Consider the following 19,823-nt stretch of genomic DNA (forward strand, 5'->3'; position numbering starts at 1 on the left):
TGAGCCATGTTTACCTATGCCTTTTTCTTGCCCTGAAGTCTACCAGTTTATTCTTGTTTTGTTGATGGTTTCTTTTTGTGATACCATGGTTGGTGCTTAAGGCTCTACTGAGGCATTTGAAGCAGCGAACACCTTTCTTATTTAGGTATTGTTTTGATTTTAACAATTCAGCAGGTTCATACTTAGAAGCTTTTCGTTTGTTTTCCAGTAGGTGACTATAGTGCAAGCTTTTGGTTTCTCTTAACTGTGTTGCTTGTAACTTGCTGCTGCCCTTGTGGTTGCAGTGGTGGGTGTCACTGTGGTCATGGGTATCTCGGTTGGGATCACTTAGATGGGGGGTGTCCCTTCCATGTCCAAGTTGCCTGAGTTTTAAGGCACCGCCGCCATGGTGGGGGATGGGGCCAGTGGGGGAAGAGCTCAGTTTGTGAGCCCCACCACCACTGCTGTCTGGTACCCTATGGATGCTGGCACCACTGTGGCCAGGAGACCATAGTCACTTGTGTCATCTCTGCTGCAGGCACTGCTACAGCCAGGAGAGGAAGCCAAGGGCCACTGCTGCCCTCCCTTCCCTTTGCTAGGGCTGTGGGGAGGGTCCAGAGTCATGGACCTCATCTCCATCACTGCTACTGCACTCACTGAGGCTGCATTCTCAGCTACGGTGGCCACGGAACCAGGCTCACACGCACCATCCCTCTCAATCCCCTAATCTGCTTCCCCAAAGCATCCAATGCATCCACATGTGGATCTCTCAGGCATCTAGGGTGTTAAACAGAGGAACCTTTGTTAGGTTATAGATGTGCCACTACTTGAAGATTGAAAGGGAGACATAAAGGGATCATGCTGCTCTGCATGATGCTGATGACACCCTCTCTTTAATTCTTAACCTAGTCCTACTTCGCTTTTCTTCACTATGGCATCACCATACACTGCAAGTTTCATTTTTGTGCCTTTTGGTATACAATTTCTCTCTTCCACAGGGATTACTGTTCATTGAGCCCAGTATAACAATTCTAAGAAGTTGTGTGTGTTTGTGTGTTTGTCTGTGTTTTTCAGATTCTTTGGCTTAACTGAGAGATTAAATTCAGCTCCCTGTTTAATTATTTTCCATTCTAAATCATGATCCTCATAATTGGGCTGAACTCCAGATTAGGAGAGATACAGTGAATTTGCTTATAAATTTTAAAAGGTGGCACCAGAATGCTTCGCCCATCTCATAAAACATAATAGTGCTTTATGACATCCTTAGTGGAGATTCCATCAATTTCCTATTTTTTCATTCCATGGTTTAAGAAGCCATCTAAACAACTCCGCCCAGTTGAGCCAGTTATCTGTTCTGCCACCTTTTCAGTTCTCTCCCCTGTGCCTCCTTTCCTTTGGATGGCTTAGAACTTTTTCCACCATGCAGCCTTATGCATGGTAACTAACACAGCAGGTCTATTATTGCCCTATGGGTATTCTCTTAGCTTCCCAAGAGTAAGGTTTTCATGACCTACTCCCATCACATCATCATTTGTGCCAACTACATTAAATTATATGTCTCCCTCTGGTGATCACAAAGGCTGTATAGGATTACGTGTGCTCAAATCATTTTTATTCTTAGTTAAAAAAGATTCCATATGTAGTCTGGGGAAGGAGTAAGGCACTTATTCCTCTCAGAGTAAAACCACCAGATCCCAGCCTTACCCCACTACAGCAGATTAGTTGTCATACCATTGAGAAGCACAGAGAAATCCCTACCATTCATCTGCTGAGCCCAAATAATGCTTTACACTCAACAATGTCTAGAATAGTGATCTGGCCTCTTGATTGTTAATTCTAATAATCCATGCCAATAATTATTCTCCAAGATTTTTCTGGTATTTTCTATAAGGAGCCTTAACTCTTAAGTAGAATACTGTTAGCATTCAGTAGCACCGACCTTGGTCTCCAGCTACCTGTATGGTTTTTCTACTGATTGATTTAGTTACTTTGTAAGCAAATATAACATTCAAGAAGCAGGTTTTCCAGAGATGGATAAATACGGTCTCCTGTTTTTTCTCCAATTACTATTTCTTTTTTTGTTATTTTAAAGGTTCCTGTTTTTACCAGGGCTGCTAGCAATAGCTAAGTCCTCTTCATGACTTTCCTGTCCTCTCTTTTTTCCTTGCCAAAGGGTGTTATATATGTGTGGGTCTGGAAAATAAAAATCTCATTGATGAGGACAATTTATAATAACAAAAGATTGGATTGTCAAATCAGATTCCTACAAACCAGACCTTGCCTAGTATAAATCTTTACCAATAATTTCGAGGACAGAGGCAATCAAAGAGTCAGCTGAAGCAGGGAGAGGGCTAGAACCACCAGAGTCGCCCTCTTGGCGTTTTCTGGGCACACTGAACTGATCTGGCCTAGGTTAACATGTAAGGTCTCTAAGCAATGCATGTACTTTACATCATGTATACAGAAGATAGCTACCTCAGTCATAAAACATCTCTATTTAAAAATCAGTTGTATACCTTACATGATATGTTCCAGGCAGCCATGCCCCCAAACTAAAGATTTCAGGTTTGTTTACTAAGAGCAATCAGAGCAAAAAGATAGATTCTGCTAAAAGCAGTCCAAAGACAAGGACTTTTCCCAGATAGTAAATACCGTTATTTTGTTTTGTTTGTTTTTGCCACAAAATCTGTAGTTGATGTTTATAAGATTATATGAGTTCTTCTTTCTTTCTTTCTTTTCAAGGAGTTTAACCCAGTTACTAGAAAGAATATACTGTAGACCTGCTACTTGGTTTTTCTGTTCCCAATAATTATGATATTTTTCATTGTGAAAGAAAGCACAGATGGAATACAGAATTCTTATCATTTTCATATAGTACTGAATTCAATTTCAAAATATCATGAGCTCATGAGGTATGATATACATATAAAATCCCATTAAAAGAAATCTTGGCATCTTGAATAAATGGAAACTAGAAATCCAGGTCTTAGGCAGAAAATGTGCAAGATGACGTCATATATTCATAGCACTATTTATACAGTTATGTGCCACTTAATGACATGGATATATTTTAAGAAATGAATCATTAGGTGACTTCATCACTGTGCGAACATTATAGAGTGCACTGACACAAACCTAAATGGTGTAGCCTACACAAGCCTGTTCAGCATGTTACTACACAAAACAACACAAGATTAAATCATGCAAAAGAGAAAATGATGTAATCAAGAGACGTGGTAAGTGTAAGATGTACAGGGCTGCTGCTAAAAGCAAACTTTTTATTTATAAGTAGAAAGAGTGCACTCTAACATAACAATAAAACGTATAGTATAGTAAATACATAAACCAGTCACAGTCATTTATTATCACTGTCAAATATTATGTACTGTATATAGTTGTATATGTTATATTTTTATATGACTGGCAACGAATGCAGTGGGTTTGTTTACACCAGTCTCACAAATATGTGCGTAACACATGTGCTACAATATTATGATGGCTATGATGTCACTAGGCAATAGGAATTTTTCAGCTCCATCATAATCTCATAGGACCACCGTTGCATATGTGGTCCATCATTGACCAAAATGTGTTATACAGTGCACCACCATAACAGCACCAAACTAGAAACTACCTACATGTCATTGATGATAAAACAGACATTTAAATTGTGGTACTTTCCTACAATGGACCTCCGCACCTTAATGAGAAGTCAACAAATTACTGCTCTATTCAATAATGTGGATGAATCTCCTAAACAAAATATTCCGCCAAAAAGCCAGACACAGTTGAGAATATACTGTATGTTTCAATCATAATAAATTAAAAAACAGGAAAAACTAATTTACAGTTTGAAAAAAATCCTCACCCGAGGACATGCTTATTAATTTTAGAGAGCGGGAGAAAGTAAGAGAGAGAGGGAGAGAAACATTGGTGCAAGACAGGGACTGAACCCGCAACCCAGGCATGGGCCCTGACTGGGAATCAAAGCCACAACCTTACATTTTATGGAACGATGCTCCTACCAACCGAGACACACTGGCCAGGGTTTATCTACAGTTTGAAGTGTCAGGAGAGCTGTCACCTTGGGCAAATACTGATGAGGAGGACAGTAGAAATGTTTCATATCTATATTTGGATGATGATTACATAGGTATTTTCACTTTGTGGAAATGCATCAAAATGTCATCAAATTCATCAATTCTTAGTTATACACTAAGAATTTGTTCACCTTTTTGCATTCATGCCACATTTCAATAAAACATTACTTAAAAAAAAACATGAGGTAGATGTGCATTTATTGACCTGAAAAAATCTCTAAGACATACTGTAGAGTTAAAAAAAAAGGCAAATTTCCAATCAACACACAGACTAAAATATCATCCTTGTAAATATTGAAAAAGTGATAAATCAGGAATAATATTTCCATACATACATATATACATACCAAAAAAAGTGATCCAGAAAGATGATCAGTCATCATTCTGGAGTGTATCCCTGGGAAATGAAGTACTTAGTGGGGAAGTAGAGGCTAGAAAACACATGGAAATTTTTCTTAATCTATGAAAATTTAACATTTTACAGCAAGAAATGTTTTCATGTAATACCTCATATAATTAAAAATAAATATTTCTAAAAGGCAGGACTGTTCTAAAATCCAAAGTGCAAATGGTTCCTTAAGTAAGTCTAAAAAGCCTAGTGTACTGTTGATGGGAATGCTGTCTGGTGCGGCCAATGTGGAAAATAATAGGGAGTATCCTTAGAAAGTTAAAAACGGAACTTTCTTTTGACCCAGCAGTTCTATTTCTGGGAATATACCCCAAGGATCCCAAAACACCAATACAAAAAAATATATGCACCCCTATGTTTACAACAGTGCTATTTATTATAGCCAATATTTGGAAACAGCCTTAGTGCTCATCAGTAAATGAATGGATAAAAGAACTGTGGTATATTTATACAGTGGGATACTATGCAGCAGTGAAAAAGGAGAACCTCTTACATTTTCCAACAGCATGGATGGATCTGGAGAAAATTATGCTAAGTGAATTAAGTTACTTCATGAGAGAAAAATACAACATGACTTCACTTACTGTATATGTGGAATCTAATGAACACAATAAACTAAGGAACAAAACAGTAACAGAAGCTTAGATACATGAAACAGACTGAGAGCTGCTGGAAAGGAGGGCAGGGGGACGGGACAAAAAGACAGTGAAGGGATTAACCAAAGAACATTTATGTACAACCCAAGATGTGGACAACACTAAGGGGATTGGCTTGGGAAGGGGAGAGGGTGGAGCTGTTTGGAGATGGGGAAAGGCAGAAAAAGGGGAAACAACTATAACAGCATAAACAATAAAAATAAAATAAAATAAATAAAAACCAGAAACTTTAAGTATATTTTATTGGTTATGCTGTTACTGTAGTCCCAATTTTTTTCCCCCTTTGCTCTCCTCTGCCTAGTACCTCCCTTCCCCCAGCAACCCCTCCCCTCTTAGTTCATGTCCATGGGTTGTGCATATAAATTCTTTGGCTTCACCCTTTCCTATATTATTCTTAACTTCCCCCTGTCTATTTTGTACCAACCGATTATGCTTCCTAATCCCTGCACCATTTCCCCATTTCTCCCCCTTCCCCCTCCCAGCTGATAACCCTCCAAACAATCCCTACACTTATGATTCTGTTTCTATTCTGGTTTAATTAGTTGGATTTTGCTTTTATTTTTTAGATTCATTTGTTGATAGTTGTGAATTTGTTGTCATTTTTAGTGTTCATAGTTTTGATCTTCTTTTTCTTAAATAAGTCCCTTAACATTTCATATAATAATGGCTTGGTGATAATGAACTCTTTCAGCTTTACCTTGTCTGGGAAGCACTTTATCTGCCCTTCCATTCTAAATGATAGCTTTGCTGGATAGAGTAATCTTGGTTGGAGGTCCTTGCTTTTCATCACATTGAATACTTCATGCCTGCAAAGTTTCTTTTGAGAAATCAGCTGACAGTCTTATAGGCACCCCTTTGTAGGTAACTCTCTGCTTTTTTCTTGCTGCTTTTAAGGTTCTCTCTTTATTTGACCCTTTGGCATTTTAATTATGATGTGTCTTGGTGTGGTCCTCTTTAGGTCTAGCTTGTTTGGAACTCTCTGTGCTTCCTGGACTTGTATGTCTATTTCCTTTGCCAAATTTGGGAAATTTTCCTTCATTATTTTTTCACATAAGCTTCCAATTTCTTGTTCTTCCTCTTCTCCTACTGGCATCCCTATGATTTGGATGTTGGCACATTTAATGTTGTCCTAGAGGTTCCTAAGCCTCTCTTCATTTAAAAAAAATTTTGTTTCCTCATTTTGTACTGGTTGACTGTTTTTTTCTTCCTTATATTCCAAATCATTGATTTGAACCCTGGTTTCCTTCCTTTCACCATGGTTCTGTGTGGATTTTCATTTGTTTCACTTAGCATAGCCTTCACGTCTTTCCTTATGTGTTTGCCATACTCAAGCATATCTGTCAAGCCTGTGAGCATCTTTATCGCCAGTGTTTTGAATTCTGCATCTGTTAGGCTGGCTATCACATCTGTTAGGTTGGCTATCTCCTCATCGCTTAGTTTTCCCACTGGGACCTTGATCCGTTCCCCATTTTGGGCCATACTTCTCTGTCTCATCATTTTGACAGGCTCTTGTGTTTGTTTGCCTCCACGTCCCAGGTAGAGCTGTCATTCCTGTTACGTTGTAAGGGGCGGAGCCTTAGGGATTCGTCAGTACAGGGCAACCCATTTCACCAAGTTGTGGTGCTGTATGTGGGGGAGGAGTCAGAGAGGAACAATGCCACTTGCTCAGCACTTGCCCCATTTCCAGGCACCTCTCTCACTTCTGTATGGGACTGTCGCCTCTCTATCTGTTGCCCTGGCTGTGTTCCCAGAGTATGTGGGTAGGTGGGTCTGCGGACTTTCTAGGATGGTGGGGGCCCTTTAACCCTCTGAGTGACATGTGTAATTCAAAATTTAGATCAACATGAGAAAAAACTTATATCAATATATAACCTGAGGTACAAAAAAAGAGAACAAAACATAAAATACAAATTATTCCACTGTAATTTACATTTAGAGTTATCGAAAAAAGAGTCACTGGGAGTGACACTGGCACTTTTGGGAAAATGTATCGGTGTCACTCACAGTGATGTTGACACTAAAAGGATTAAACAAGCAGACTCTGCTGAGAGATTGGCAATTTCTTTCTCCACCCCAACCCTCACTGGTTTGCACAGTCAGAAGCAATGAGGCTTGATTTCCCCTTCCACTGGGACCCTGAGCTGTGCAGTCTGGTCAGGAACTGGGAGCGCTCCCCAGGGGACCCTCCCTACTTTTTAAAATGTTTGACTGCACTTTCCGCTGGCCTGCGGCTGCCACCGCCACTGCATAGCATCCTCTCTGCCTGGGCTCCGCCCTCCTACCTGTCTGGATGAGTATTTCTTCTTTATATCTTTGTTTGTTGGATTTCCATGCAGCTTGATTTTCTAGAACTTATGGTTGTCTCTAGTTTTGAGGTAGTTGTATTCCTTCTTAGTTGTGGAAGGAGACCCAGGGTGTCTGTCTAGGCCTCCATCTTGGCTGGAAGTATCCAGAAACTTTTTAAATACTAAGCTGATTTTGTGAAAAGTTCGAGTTTACTAAGCTTGTGGATACCAAAGTTATGTAACACAATTATTAGAAATACATTGTTATACTACATCCATGTAGAACCAACTCTTTTCTGAGAGCATTCCATTATCTAAAGGGCCACAAAACTTTGCTGAATCCCTCTCTCCATGGAAGGATCCTATTGCCCCATTTTTGTTTAAAACATTTTCTGAAAACTTTAAAAGGAGCAAAAAAGATTGGAAACCTACATTACATCATTTATATTTTTCTGCATCTTTAGAAGAAATGTGCCACTCAATAAACCTTTCTTTAATACTGTTCTTGAGAATACCTTTCATCTTTGCGTACCTACAGGTAATCAATAGAAATTATGTGCTATAAATGTTAAAAATCAAATCTACACCTTTGTCATTGAAAGAGGAAAAATTAGCTCAGTTTATACATTACCAAAAAGTTTAATACAATTAATCACCATCTCTGACCCCCACACAGAGGCACACACACACACAAATGAAAAGATACATAATATCACTTACATACTATAACAACAGTGTCAGTAAGGTCATATTCTGTGGCTCTGTCTTTCTAATGAGGCAGGTTCTGTGTGAGTTCTAATCCATTCCATTCTCTAGTAGTAAAAGGAATTGAGTGTGTACCATCCAGAAAGATGTCACATAAAATTCATTACAGAATTAGGCAATCTTAGAAAATGCAAAAGAGAGAGCATACTCTAAATAGATTCATATAAAAAATTATATGACAGATATCTATAGTGAAAACTTCATTCATAAGAGTTGCTTAGTAAATTTTTCTCAAAAATAGGAAGACAACACCACTTCAATCCTTCTCTTTTTATCAACTACAGTCTCTGTATATAAGGCTTTCTACTTAAGACAACACCATGACTTCATAAGAAGGGAGTAGCTTGGTGTTTACCCAGGAGAAATATTTTGAGATCACTCTCTTAATGCTGTGTAAAATGTGAATTTGTTTGTAAAATATTCCACAGTTTGAGACCTCGTTATTTCAGAGATCACAAAAGTAAACACTCTCAAATGAGGTACCTGATTTAGGCTCTGCAAATGCTGAGGCTGCAGGGCATTTCCTATAATTAGGTTCATGAAATGAATGCAATGGCCTCAAACCCTATGTTTCTTGCAAATGAATATAATTATAAAAATGCAAAGTGATAAATTAATGTGTTCATATGTAATATCTATATTTGAATCAGATTACCACCTGCATACAATGCTGTGTCTATGTGACTGATCAAATGACACTCTCAAATGCGACTTTCTCTCCATCCCCAACAAAAACCCACTACTCTGCTTATTTCCGATTCACAAAGCCAATCATTCCATTTTAGCATTATTCAAACTATGTTAAAAATACAAGGAAAATACCAAGTATTGTGCCAAATACAGCTTATAAAAAGATTAAAAATTCAACTTGTATTTTCTATTTCCTATGAACCTAAGTTCCAAATCCTACAAAAAGAATTTAAAGGACCATAATACAATACTAGTTTTGGAGGCAGTTGTATATTAATATTTAAAAATAAAGTGATGAGGCTCACTACTAATTGCTTTGGTAAATGGTCAAAAGCCCATTTAAAAATTTCCACTTACTCAATTTCCTCAGCTTGTGACTCCATATTTTTATATGCGAAATCATTCTTCCATTTTCATGGTAACTGCTTATTAGTGAATTCATTATGTGGGTGGTAACAGACAGCTCCCTGAAAAGTCTGGCTACTTACCTAGAGCTGCTACTTTGATGATGATTGCCTGAATGTTAGATGATATCATCTCTCGGAGCAAATCTTCTTGGTTTCTCTGCCAAAGGTAAGCTAAAGGCTCAAGAGTAAGCCTTTTACACCTATAAAATAAAAAGAAAAAATCAGATGATATCTTAATGTTCTATATTTGGATCCATAGCAATACTTTGAATTTAATCATAATGCTTCTCTCAAAGGTTTTAGCATTTAAAATGCTTTAAAAATATGTTTTGTATTATGAAGGTTATATATACAATATTAACATATTTAATTTCCATAGGCTATACATAAACATATAAAATTAAAATCTCCAGACAGATTAGAAGTACTAATTTTAGTAAGACTCTCTGTAAGTTTAGAAATCTATGCAAAAAAGCTTCCAAATGCCAATGGATAATTATTCTTGTTTTTAGAACTTCCCTGGGTATTCCAATTGTGAAGCATATACAAAATAGGCAAATAAAGGAAGCGTAATAAAATAATATGTTGATTGCATTTATAATATCTATGGTTGAACTATTCTTATCTACTAACTGAAATTTTTAAAAAGATTTTCACTCAGTGAAAAGACTATAATAAGAACAAAAAGAACATATATGAGGTATATGGAGCACCGAACATGCTGCAGGCATTGCACTACATATTTGGTACAGTAGAAAGACTATAGGTTTTGGAGTCAGGACAAATCTGGTTTTGAAACCTATTTCTGCACTCACTTACTACACGACTCCGGCAGGTCAAAACTAAGCTCTAGGTCTTTAGTTTCCTAGTTCATAAATAGGGACAAATATATTTGCTTTCAAAGCTCTTGAGATGATTAAGAGACTAAAAAGCGTAGTCTTCCTTTATTCCTCTTTTCTTCACATTCCTCATTCAATCTACTACAATGCAGAACATGGTCACTTCTCACCAATATCCCTACTAACACCTGGTAATAGTGAGGCACCATTACCTCTCCTGTCGATATCCTCCTAACTTCCTTCCCTGTTTCTAACCTTGCCTTCTGAAATTCAGTTTTCCATAAAGCAACCAGGGTGATCCTTTTAAAACATGAAACAGATCATGGGATTCCTCTGCTCAAAACCCTCTCTATCATTCCCAGTAAAAGTTCTTGCAACAGACCTACATGGATCTCAGCCTGGATAGTTCTCACACCTTATCTCTTACTCCTCTCCCCTCAATCCAACTGCCGCCCCTACCCCACTCACTGCTGCCTGCTGCTAGCCATGCTCACTACCTTCTTCACTGGCTTCACGCCACTGCTTAATTGTCACTTTCTCCAGGAGGACTCTAAGTGATTAAAAGTAATATAAATAATGTAGTGCAATGCCTGGACGAAACAGGTATTCAATAAATGGTAGTCAGAGCCAAGTGACCTGCCCAGTAAGTGGCTGAGATCAGATTTCAAACAAGAATTATAGCTTTATGACCCACCTTCCCTAATGTCTGTAAGGTTACCTGGCTGACTACGTTAGCCCACTCTGATTTCTCTTCCTCTCAGAAAACCCCAGACTTAGTGCATGTACCACATGTTTGGTCATTTACTCATCCACGGCCTTAAAAAATTACTATTTTTTCATCTATGTATATCCTGACTTTCAAAGAAACAAAAACCTTCCTTACGGCATGGGGTGTTTTACATAATTATCCTTCGGTAAACGTCCCAGGGCATACAGAGCAATGGTGAGGAAGTTAATACAAAACTGATAAAATTGAAACTACTGATGTAACACAAGCACTATAATTCTTGCTGTCCTCTCACCGATGTTTAATGCCTACTAATCAAACTAGTCTCTCTACTGTTTTTAGCTGAGATTTTTATTGAAAAAAACTTTATTCCTTTCTGTCCTTATTGCAAAATTCTTGATTGTTGCTTTGATATCCACAATCTGTTGACTATTTGTAGACGTAAGTCAAACTTCTTGACCTACTTAAATTTTTCAACAGTTCAAAATATCACACCTGAAATTAATTTCCTCTGTAAATCACTGTTGCATTTGCACTCATGACATTTATTAAATGCATTATATCTTGAAAATATAATGATGCAACACAGGCTACACATTGGAGATAGGTTAATTCAAAACTGAATTTATAGACTAATGGACTCCCAATAATGCTGCTTTAACATTTTCAAGGATAAAATTATTGCAGATATGCTTTATGTTATAAAATCTGGGCATTTTAAGCTGAAGTGTATCCTCAACTGAATTTTGAGAAAAATCTTGCCTCTATCCATTAGTATGCTACGAGCCCTTCTTCCAGATAGCTTCTTAATCAATAGCACATTTTCACTTAGCTTTTTAACTTTCATCAATAGATGTCAGCTCTATCTATAGGCTGGCTACCCATTAAACCACATGGGTTTGAACTTACTCAAAAACAGAGATTTGTAACCTAAATAATTCTCAGAGATGGCCTAAAAAGTGATGAGAATAGTATTACTTCTGAAGTATGGTTTAAGGGATATACAATCTAGCTCCACCTATTGTTCAATTGTTCTTAAATGAATGCAGGCAGAATGTAACACTTCTCCAAAATACATGTTTAGTCTCCCCATTTCCATAACCGTTCTCTAGAGATTCCAATATTCCCCCAAATATTAATCATATTACTCTTCACATAATTATGCTTTGCTTTGCATTCCTGTCATTTACTTTTAAAATTTTATTTTAACTGCCTTAAATTCACGGTATAATTAGAGAAAATAAATAAGATAAAAAATTAAGTGTAAGTATTCAAGTCCATTAAGTTCATGTTTTTAATGAGTTAGTCAATATGAAGGTTTCTTAGTCAAGAATATGAAATAATTACATAAGTACAGCTCTTACTTCTATTTACCCTTTGGAATGGAAAAATTATTTATTTAGAGGGTTAGTTTTGCTCAAGATTAATACTGCAGTCCACATTTTCTATTCTAATATAATTATGTACAAAGCCTCTATACAATATTTTACTTATCCAAATAAATTAAAAATGAAAAACAAATTCATGCTTTTTTTGCTAAAATAAACATTAACTAATTAATATTATCATTTGAGCTTTTTTTTTTCTTTAACAGATGAATGAAATGAATTGTTTTGGTATTTGTAGATACAGACAATGTTTTACTAGTACTACATCCCTTGGTTGGGGGGTGGAAAAGAGTGAGGAGCAACAATCTAAAAATTCCTTGAATGTTGAATGACTTTTTAAGTATTTAAATCATGAATATTCTTGGCCAAAAACCAAATCCTAAGGACCAGAGAGGAGATTCGTTACTACGTATTCCTTTTCCTTAAGGTATTACTGTATCACTGCATTCCTTCTATGAGCGCCTGATTTTTATTATAAATGATGATGATAAGGACCAGAGAGGAGATTCCTTACTAAGCTTTTCTTTTTCTTTAAGGCATTACTGCATCACTGCATTCCTTCAATGAGCTCCTGATTTTTTTATAAATGATGAGTTAGAAGGGATTAAAAAGGTACACTCATTTATATAAGAAAAAATTAAAAATAATACATTTGATTTTAAAAATCTTTCCCTAAATTTTTTATTATAAATAATGTATTTTTCCTTATGGTAAGTTAGTTTTCTCCATATGTGATATAAGATTAGGAAAACAGTAAAAGTGTAACTCTTGTTACTTAGATAAATATATACAGTTAGTTCTACGATGCATGTAGAATATCATATCTATTTCTTATTTGGATACGGTTATATTTTTATTCATTCAAATTCTTAAAATGCATGCATATTTAAATACAGGACAAATAATGTTCTCTTACACATTTTCTACTCGAACACGCTGATAGTCAGAAAGTATAGCACCCACTGATACCCCTTCCACTTCTTCTTTTTCCTGAAAATAAAGGGAAAAAAAACATCAAAAATAAATCAATGTGATTTTGCATCATGCTCTGATAAAAGAACTGTGTCTCATCTACTAAGCCACCTTGAAGGAGAATAATTTACTGAAAATGCAATCCACATTCAGGAAAAACAATACATATATTTAAGTCATTCTCTCAGCTGGGGGGAAATTAATTATTATTTTTATTTAAAGTCCAAATAACTAGAGACCATTTTCCATGGAAAAGGCAAAGATTTAGGCAGCACTTTCAAAATGTTTTCTCACTTAGCATACTTGTAAAGACTCACTGATGTCTGATGGAAATTTTTTTGAGAAATTTCTATTTAAGGACAGTATTTTCCCAGATTGTCTTTCTTTAAAAAATTAAGCAATGACATAAGTGGCTAGGGGAACAGAGTGACTTTATCTGTCGCTTAGAATAAAATTATTGACAAAAAAGAGGAGCACCCAGGAAGCAGAAATGGTAAAGTCATTGCCTGGATAACAGTATAGTATAGTTGGTTAAAAAAACCCAAAAAACAAAAAAACCTATGATGGGAAGGAAGCAATGAATTATCAACAGAGTTACAACTCAGAACATCCAGTTGTATATTCAGCAGTGTCCCACAGGGAAGAGGACTAGGCTATCCAGCATGCTCATTAATGATCTGGAGGAGAATGTAAATTCCAATATGATCAGATTTGCAGACAATACAAACCTAGGATGCATGAAACAGAAAAGAAAGGAAGATCAATCAAGTACATGGATAGATATGGACAACTTGGGGATTTGGAAGGCTAGGTCTAAGATGAGATTTAATGTAAATAAGTATAACATAATATACTTAGGGAAGAATAATACGCAATACAGGTATAAACTAGGGAACTGTTATCTAGAAAATAGACACAAAGAAAGTGACTTGTGGGTAACTACCAATAACAAACTGAATAGAAATTCTCTGACTAGACATACAGTGAAATCCATCCTAGCATATGAAGTACAGAGAAACTACTTCTGAGAGATAATTGCATTATTAATACTCCAGTCTTTCCAAACTTGGAAACCTACAAGGAAAACAATATTTTGAGGCACTGAAATAACCCAGTGTCCTAAAACGATGCCATAAGAAAGAAATAAAAATTCACAACAGGAACCTCTCATGTCTTTGGAGATAAAGACAATTTTAAAATTTCCCTCCAAAACGACAGAGTTTGCCAAACTTTCCCCAAATAAAATAACTTTATTACAGTTTCCAGGAAAAGAGCTATTTCCTTTACTTCCCTATTTCAGTAACCTTGTGGAATATTTGTTTATAACCTTTTTCTAACCTTCCTAGCCATTTTCTTTTCATAAAATTCAGTGTATTCATTAGAAAAAGTCAAGGTATAGTGTTCCTCATTAAATACAAATATGGCATGCATAGATTAGAGAGTAGTGAACAATGTCACTGAAAAATCAAAATTTCCAACCCTGCAGTAAAAAAAATAAAGTGCTAAGTATATGTTTAAGTGCGCGCGCGTGTGTGTATGTGTGTATTTCTCTATAAATCATGGAAACAAAGACAAGAGTCACTGGTGTTTTCCTTTATCTCAAGCCATGGCTAAAATAATAATTGGCATTTATTATCTATTTAAAATGTGCTAACGCTCTATGGTTCTCATTTAATGCTCACTACAACCTTAAAATAGTTACATGCATTCTCTAAAATCCTCTTCCACTTCCATCCCTTATATTTTCTACTTGATAATACCTAACAAATCAGCCCTAGAATTAGATATCCAGATGAATTCGAACTGTCCTTCAAAAGTATGTCTAAATATAGATCATTACATTTTTTTAATGTGAGAATCTTTGAAAAATATGGACAGGATAAAAAAAATCTGACCTGAAAAGTTAAAAAAAAAAGCAACTAAAAATAAATGTTTACAAAATACTGAAGCAATAATACAAGAGGGCTAAATTCTCAATGAGGAAAAATCAAAATGTGTACAATTGTAGAAAGCTCATCCCTTGCAAGAAACAGGGAGAAAGCTAAAGATCCCATTTGTTTTGCTATTGTACAAAATAATTGAGAAACACCAGTTATGGTCAGACGTTGTGAGCCCTCTGCTGTACCTGCCCAATCTTGATCTGACGATAACTGATGACCATGGTTCAAGGCAGAGGTGGTGGTAAGCCAGCCAAGAGTTCCCTGGGAGTCCATGATTTCAATATAGATCTAACTAATGATCTATTCATCAATCATGATTACTACTGGCCATTAGAAATCACTACCACTGACAAGCTCTGGGATTTTGTATAAGTTATATAATTTCTCTGTTTCATTTTCCTTATCCATGAAGTCATGATAATAGTAGTTCCTTTTTTCTAGGGTTATTATAAACATTGAGTGAAATAATCCAAATAGATAACAGCATGCAGTACCAAGTAAGTAATCAGTAAATATTTTCTTCTGTCATTATCATAATCTTCATTATTACAACTACTTCTATAACTACTTCTGTTAATACTTCTACTGTTAATTATTACTGAGTACCACCACCATCATTAGTACTATGAATTAAAGTCCTAACTTGATAAACAAAGCCCTTCATTCCTGAGTGTTAAGACTTGCTCATGATCACTTCTCAACACTAGCCTATTAACCTGTGATGATTAATTTTGTGTGTCAATTTGACTTGGCTAAGGGATACTCAGATATCTGATAAAATATAATTTCTTAGAGAATGCTTCTCACAAAGATTAGGACCTGAATTGGTAAACTGAGTAAAGCTAGCCCTAACCAATGTGGGGGAGCACCATCCAAATTGTTGAGAGCCTCAATAAAACAAAAAAGGCAAAAAAATGGTGAATTTGTTCTCTGCTTGGACAAGGAAATCCAACTTCTCCTGGCCTCACACAAGTTCTTGAGCATTTGGACTTGGACTGGAATTTACTTCATTGGCTCCCCCATTTCTCAGGGTTTGGGGTTTGAACTGGAACTATACCACCAGCATTTATGCCTTCAGTTAAGCTTGCAAATGGTAGCTCATGGGACACAGCCTCTATAATCAGATGTGCCAATCCTTCCTGATAACTCTCCTTCGATATATCTTCATATGTCCTATCAGTTCTCTTTCTTTGGAGAACCCTAATACAATTCAGACAGAGTGAAAAATATGAGCTGAGGAGATGGTCAGCAGTTTGGGGTAGTTGAAAAGTACATATCAAGAACTGGAAAAGAAAAAGGCTAAAAAATTGAGATTAGACTGTTAAGAAATGTGCCCTGCATCCTGAAGGCAACAGAGAACCTCTTCCTGTAGGATTTTTTTTTAAATCCACTCTGTTGAGGTACAATTTACATACAATAAACTGCATCCCCAATCTTTATCGATGTAAAGCACACCTGCAAGTCTGATGGGAAGCTAGCCTCAGCGTCTATCTGACCTACATGGCCAATCCTAACAATACATAAAACACTTGCGAAAGTAAACACAAACTGGCACAACATAGCTTCATTATTCCCACTACTTCTACACCTCCTTACATGCAAAATGATAGTTATTCCAAGATTTATTCAGCATGAGTCAACATAACACTCACTTTAAAAATCCAAGGGCTGAATACGGATAGTCATCCATGCTTCTTAGAATATATTTTAATTGTTAATGTGGAAGAAATCTCAGCAATTTATAAGTTTCTCCATTGAGACTGGGATGCACTATGTAGGAAACAGTTGATTTATTCAAAACTGGTAATGTTGAAACGCATGTATATGTATGCACATGCTAATCATGTATAAATAAAACCAAGCCTTTGGCCTTTTAAATAAAATACAAGGAATTTTGTTCTGATGAGGTTTTTGGGTTTTTTCTTTTACTTAAAGAGAGAAAGGCCACACTCTTTCATAGTACACTGCTAACAGTAATGACTTACCCTAGAAAGCAGGATTGAGTGAAGAATGAGAAATGGCAAAGGACTTACAGTTCTTACTTTATATAACCTTGTTTTTCTTGATTTTCTTTTTACCAAAAATATGTATCAGGGAATTTCTAAAAATTTACATTTGTTATAAGAAGGATAAAAAGGGAAGAAAGGATAATGTTTATGAACAAATTATTCAGTTCTACATAGCTTTATTTTTTCCACAAGGAAAAATAGCCTTTGAATATTCTGGGTAAAACACTTGAATTCTGAGTTAGGTTACAGCAGAAAAACAAATACTAGAAATAAAAAACTTTAGTTAGTATGTTTCTGCAGAAGAGGACAGGAACTATAAGGAAATTTTAGGCCTAGAAACTTGAGAACAGCCATGAAAAGTACCAGTCTTTTCCTGGGCAGATGCCAGTGCCTGTCCAACCCCAAATCTACACACGGCTCCACTACATCAATTATGGAAGGCAAAAAAGGAAACCAACAACAATAAAAAACAAAACCCACTGTACTGTGCCTACCGAAAGCTGCTGTGCTGGCAGAGATGGGAGAGAACAGAGGACTCAATTAACAAGGAAAATGATTTTGGAAAAAAACTTACCACCAAAAAAAAGTGAAGTTTTAGAAACTATCATGTGTACAAAGTAGAATTTAATGGAACAAATGAATGAAATAAAAGGAGATGAAAAGAAAACAGTCTGAAAAGGCAGGTAGAAATAACAAGAGAACTGGACTTTAAAACAGACTGTAAAAAGAAACACAATTACAAAAATAATTTTTGCATGAAAAATAGTAAAGATCCAGAATCTGTAACATAGAAAAACAAAATTGCAAGGTGGAAAATACAGTGAAGATGCTTGCTCAGATAACAACAACAACAAAAAAAAAACAATAAAAAGGTGAAATTTTGAGCAAAGAGAAAAATAAAGGAGAGAGCAGAAATCCAGTAACTGTAATTAACATTGCTAAAGAACAAAGAACAAATAAAACGCAATAAATAATCAAGCTATCTTAGGAGAAAATGTTGCTAGAAGACAGACCTGAATCTTGATGGAGAACAAGCAAAATTAACAGAGAAGGACCAACCTCTAGACATAAGCTGCCAAAGGCTGCATTTTAAGGACAAATAAAAACTAACTTTGAGCAATATAGATATCTATGTTCACAAATCCTCCCTTTTTGAAATCAAGAGAAAGCGGGGTGGGGGGAGGACAAAAAACCTAAAAAGGAAGAATTTTCACCTATAATGAGGTTAGGGAGGAGCCTATACTATAAGTTATAAAGAACAGTTGCCAAGACACAATACAGTTTGCATCAAAAAGAAAGAAATGCTGAGAGTCAAACCACAACCCTGTCTTAAGAGCACAGTGTAGAGAGCTGTAACATGCAAATGCATAAAACCCTAAGAAGCTCACAATTATCTCCCAACTTGCAAAGACAAGGATTAAACATGCACTAATAGGTATTCAAACATATTTTGAAAATGCAATAATTAAAACAGTGTGGTGCTGACACAGGAATAGTCAAATCAATGAAACAGAGCAGGATGTACACTGAAGGCCTATGTGTGTAGGAATGTGGTATATGATAAAGTTAGTAGCAGCAGTGAAAACTGGTTGGAAAGGATTCTTTATATAAAAATGATATTGAACAACTTGCTATCTACTTAAAATCATAGAAAATTTAAACCTTTAGTTCCAGGATTTAAATACAAAAATAAATAAAGTATCACCATCTAGAAAGCATAGGTGAATTTTTCCTGCCCTTGGGAAAGTCATTCTAAACATTTAGAAAAAAAAGAAAACAAAAGTCTGAAAGACTTCAACTAAGGACTATCAACTCTTTCAACCAATCAACATCCCATAGTGAAAATGGGTAAACTGACCCTGCCCAAGTGTCTCATTTTCAGCAACCCAATTCATCTGGACAGCTTAAGGACTAGGCCCTTTTTATCTGTACCATCAAATTTTACTCCTGCTTCATGGTCATCATTATAGAATATGCTATAATCACTGCTGTAAATTCATGTCCTCTTCCAGGTACAATTGTTTCTTCCTGTTAAAGTAAAACTCTTCAGAAACTTTACATATTTTTTCCATATTTTCATAACCCATGTTCTTCTAAATCCACTCCAGGCAATCCTAGGCTCCCAGCAGTCCACTAAAACCTCTCTTATGTCAACTAGTGACCACTAAGTTTGCTAAATTCAGTGGTTAATGCTTGGTCTTTACTTTACTTGATTTCTTCCTCCTACCCCAATGGCTGTTCCACAGTCTCCCTTACTGGCTCCTCGTCCACTTCATCACCTATAAAAGTTAAAGTGCCCAGAGCGCAGTCTTTGGCACTCTTCCCTTCTCCAGCTACATTCATTCCCCAGTGTTCCATTTCGTTGCATGGTTCTAAATGTTATGTATAAATTAATAACTCCTACTTCTCCCAGAACCCAAATGTTTGCTCTAATGTCTATCTGGGTTTCTACTAGGTGTCTCCAACTTGAAATATTCAAAACAAAACTCTTGATTCGGGCACACAGACACATCCCACCTAGCTATCCTTCCATATGGCTCCTCATCTTAGGACATGGCACTACATGTATATTATTGTTCAGGCCAAAAATCTAAGAGTCATCCATGATTTCTCTTTCCCTTATAAGCTACATCTAATCAAGAAATAGTTCTATGAGC

At 36.2% G+C, this 19,823-nt stretch overlaps 1 protein-coding gene across 1 annotated transcript in view; it reads right to left on the minus strand.

Annotated features, from left to right (window-relative positions):
• DPH6 (diphthamine biosynthesis 6) overlaps positions 1 to 19,823 on the minus strand; it is a 142,101-nt gene that overhangs the window by 49,908 nt on the left and 72,370 nt on the right. Inside the window, exons 4-5 of the mRNA XM_090271946.1 lie at positions 13,162 to 13,235; positions 9,373 to 9,491 (exon numbers count right to left, since the gene is read on the minus strand). Of these exons, the coding sequence (XP_090128072.1) occupies positions 9,373 to 9,491; positions 13,162 to 13,235 (193 nt within the window). The remainder of the gene's footprint in view (positions 1 to 9,372; positions 9,492 to 13,161; positions 13,236 to 19,823) is intronic.

The sequence above is a fragment of the Furipterus horrens genome, unplaced genomic scaffold, assembly GCF_987537825.1.
Source record: "Furipterus horrens unplaced genomic scaffold, mFurHor1.1.pri manual_scaffold_3, whole genome shotgun sequence".
NCBI lineage: Eukaryota > Metazoa > Chordata > Mammalia > Chiroptera > Furipteridae > Furipterus > Furipterus horrens.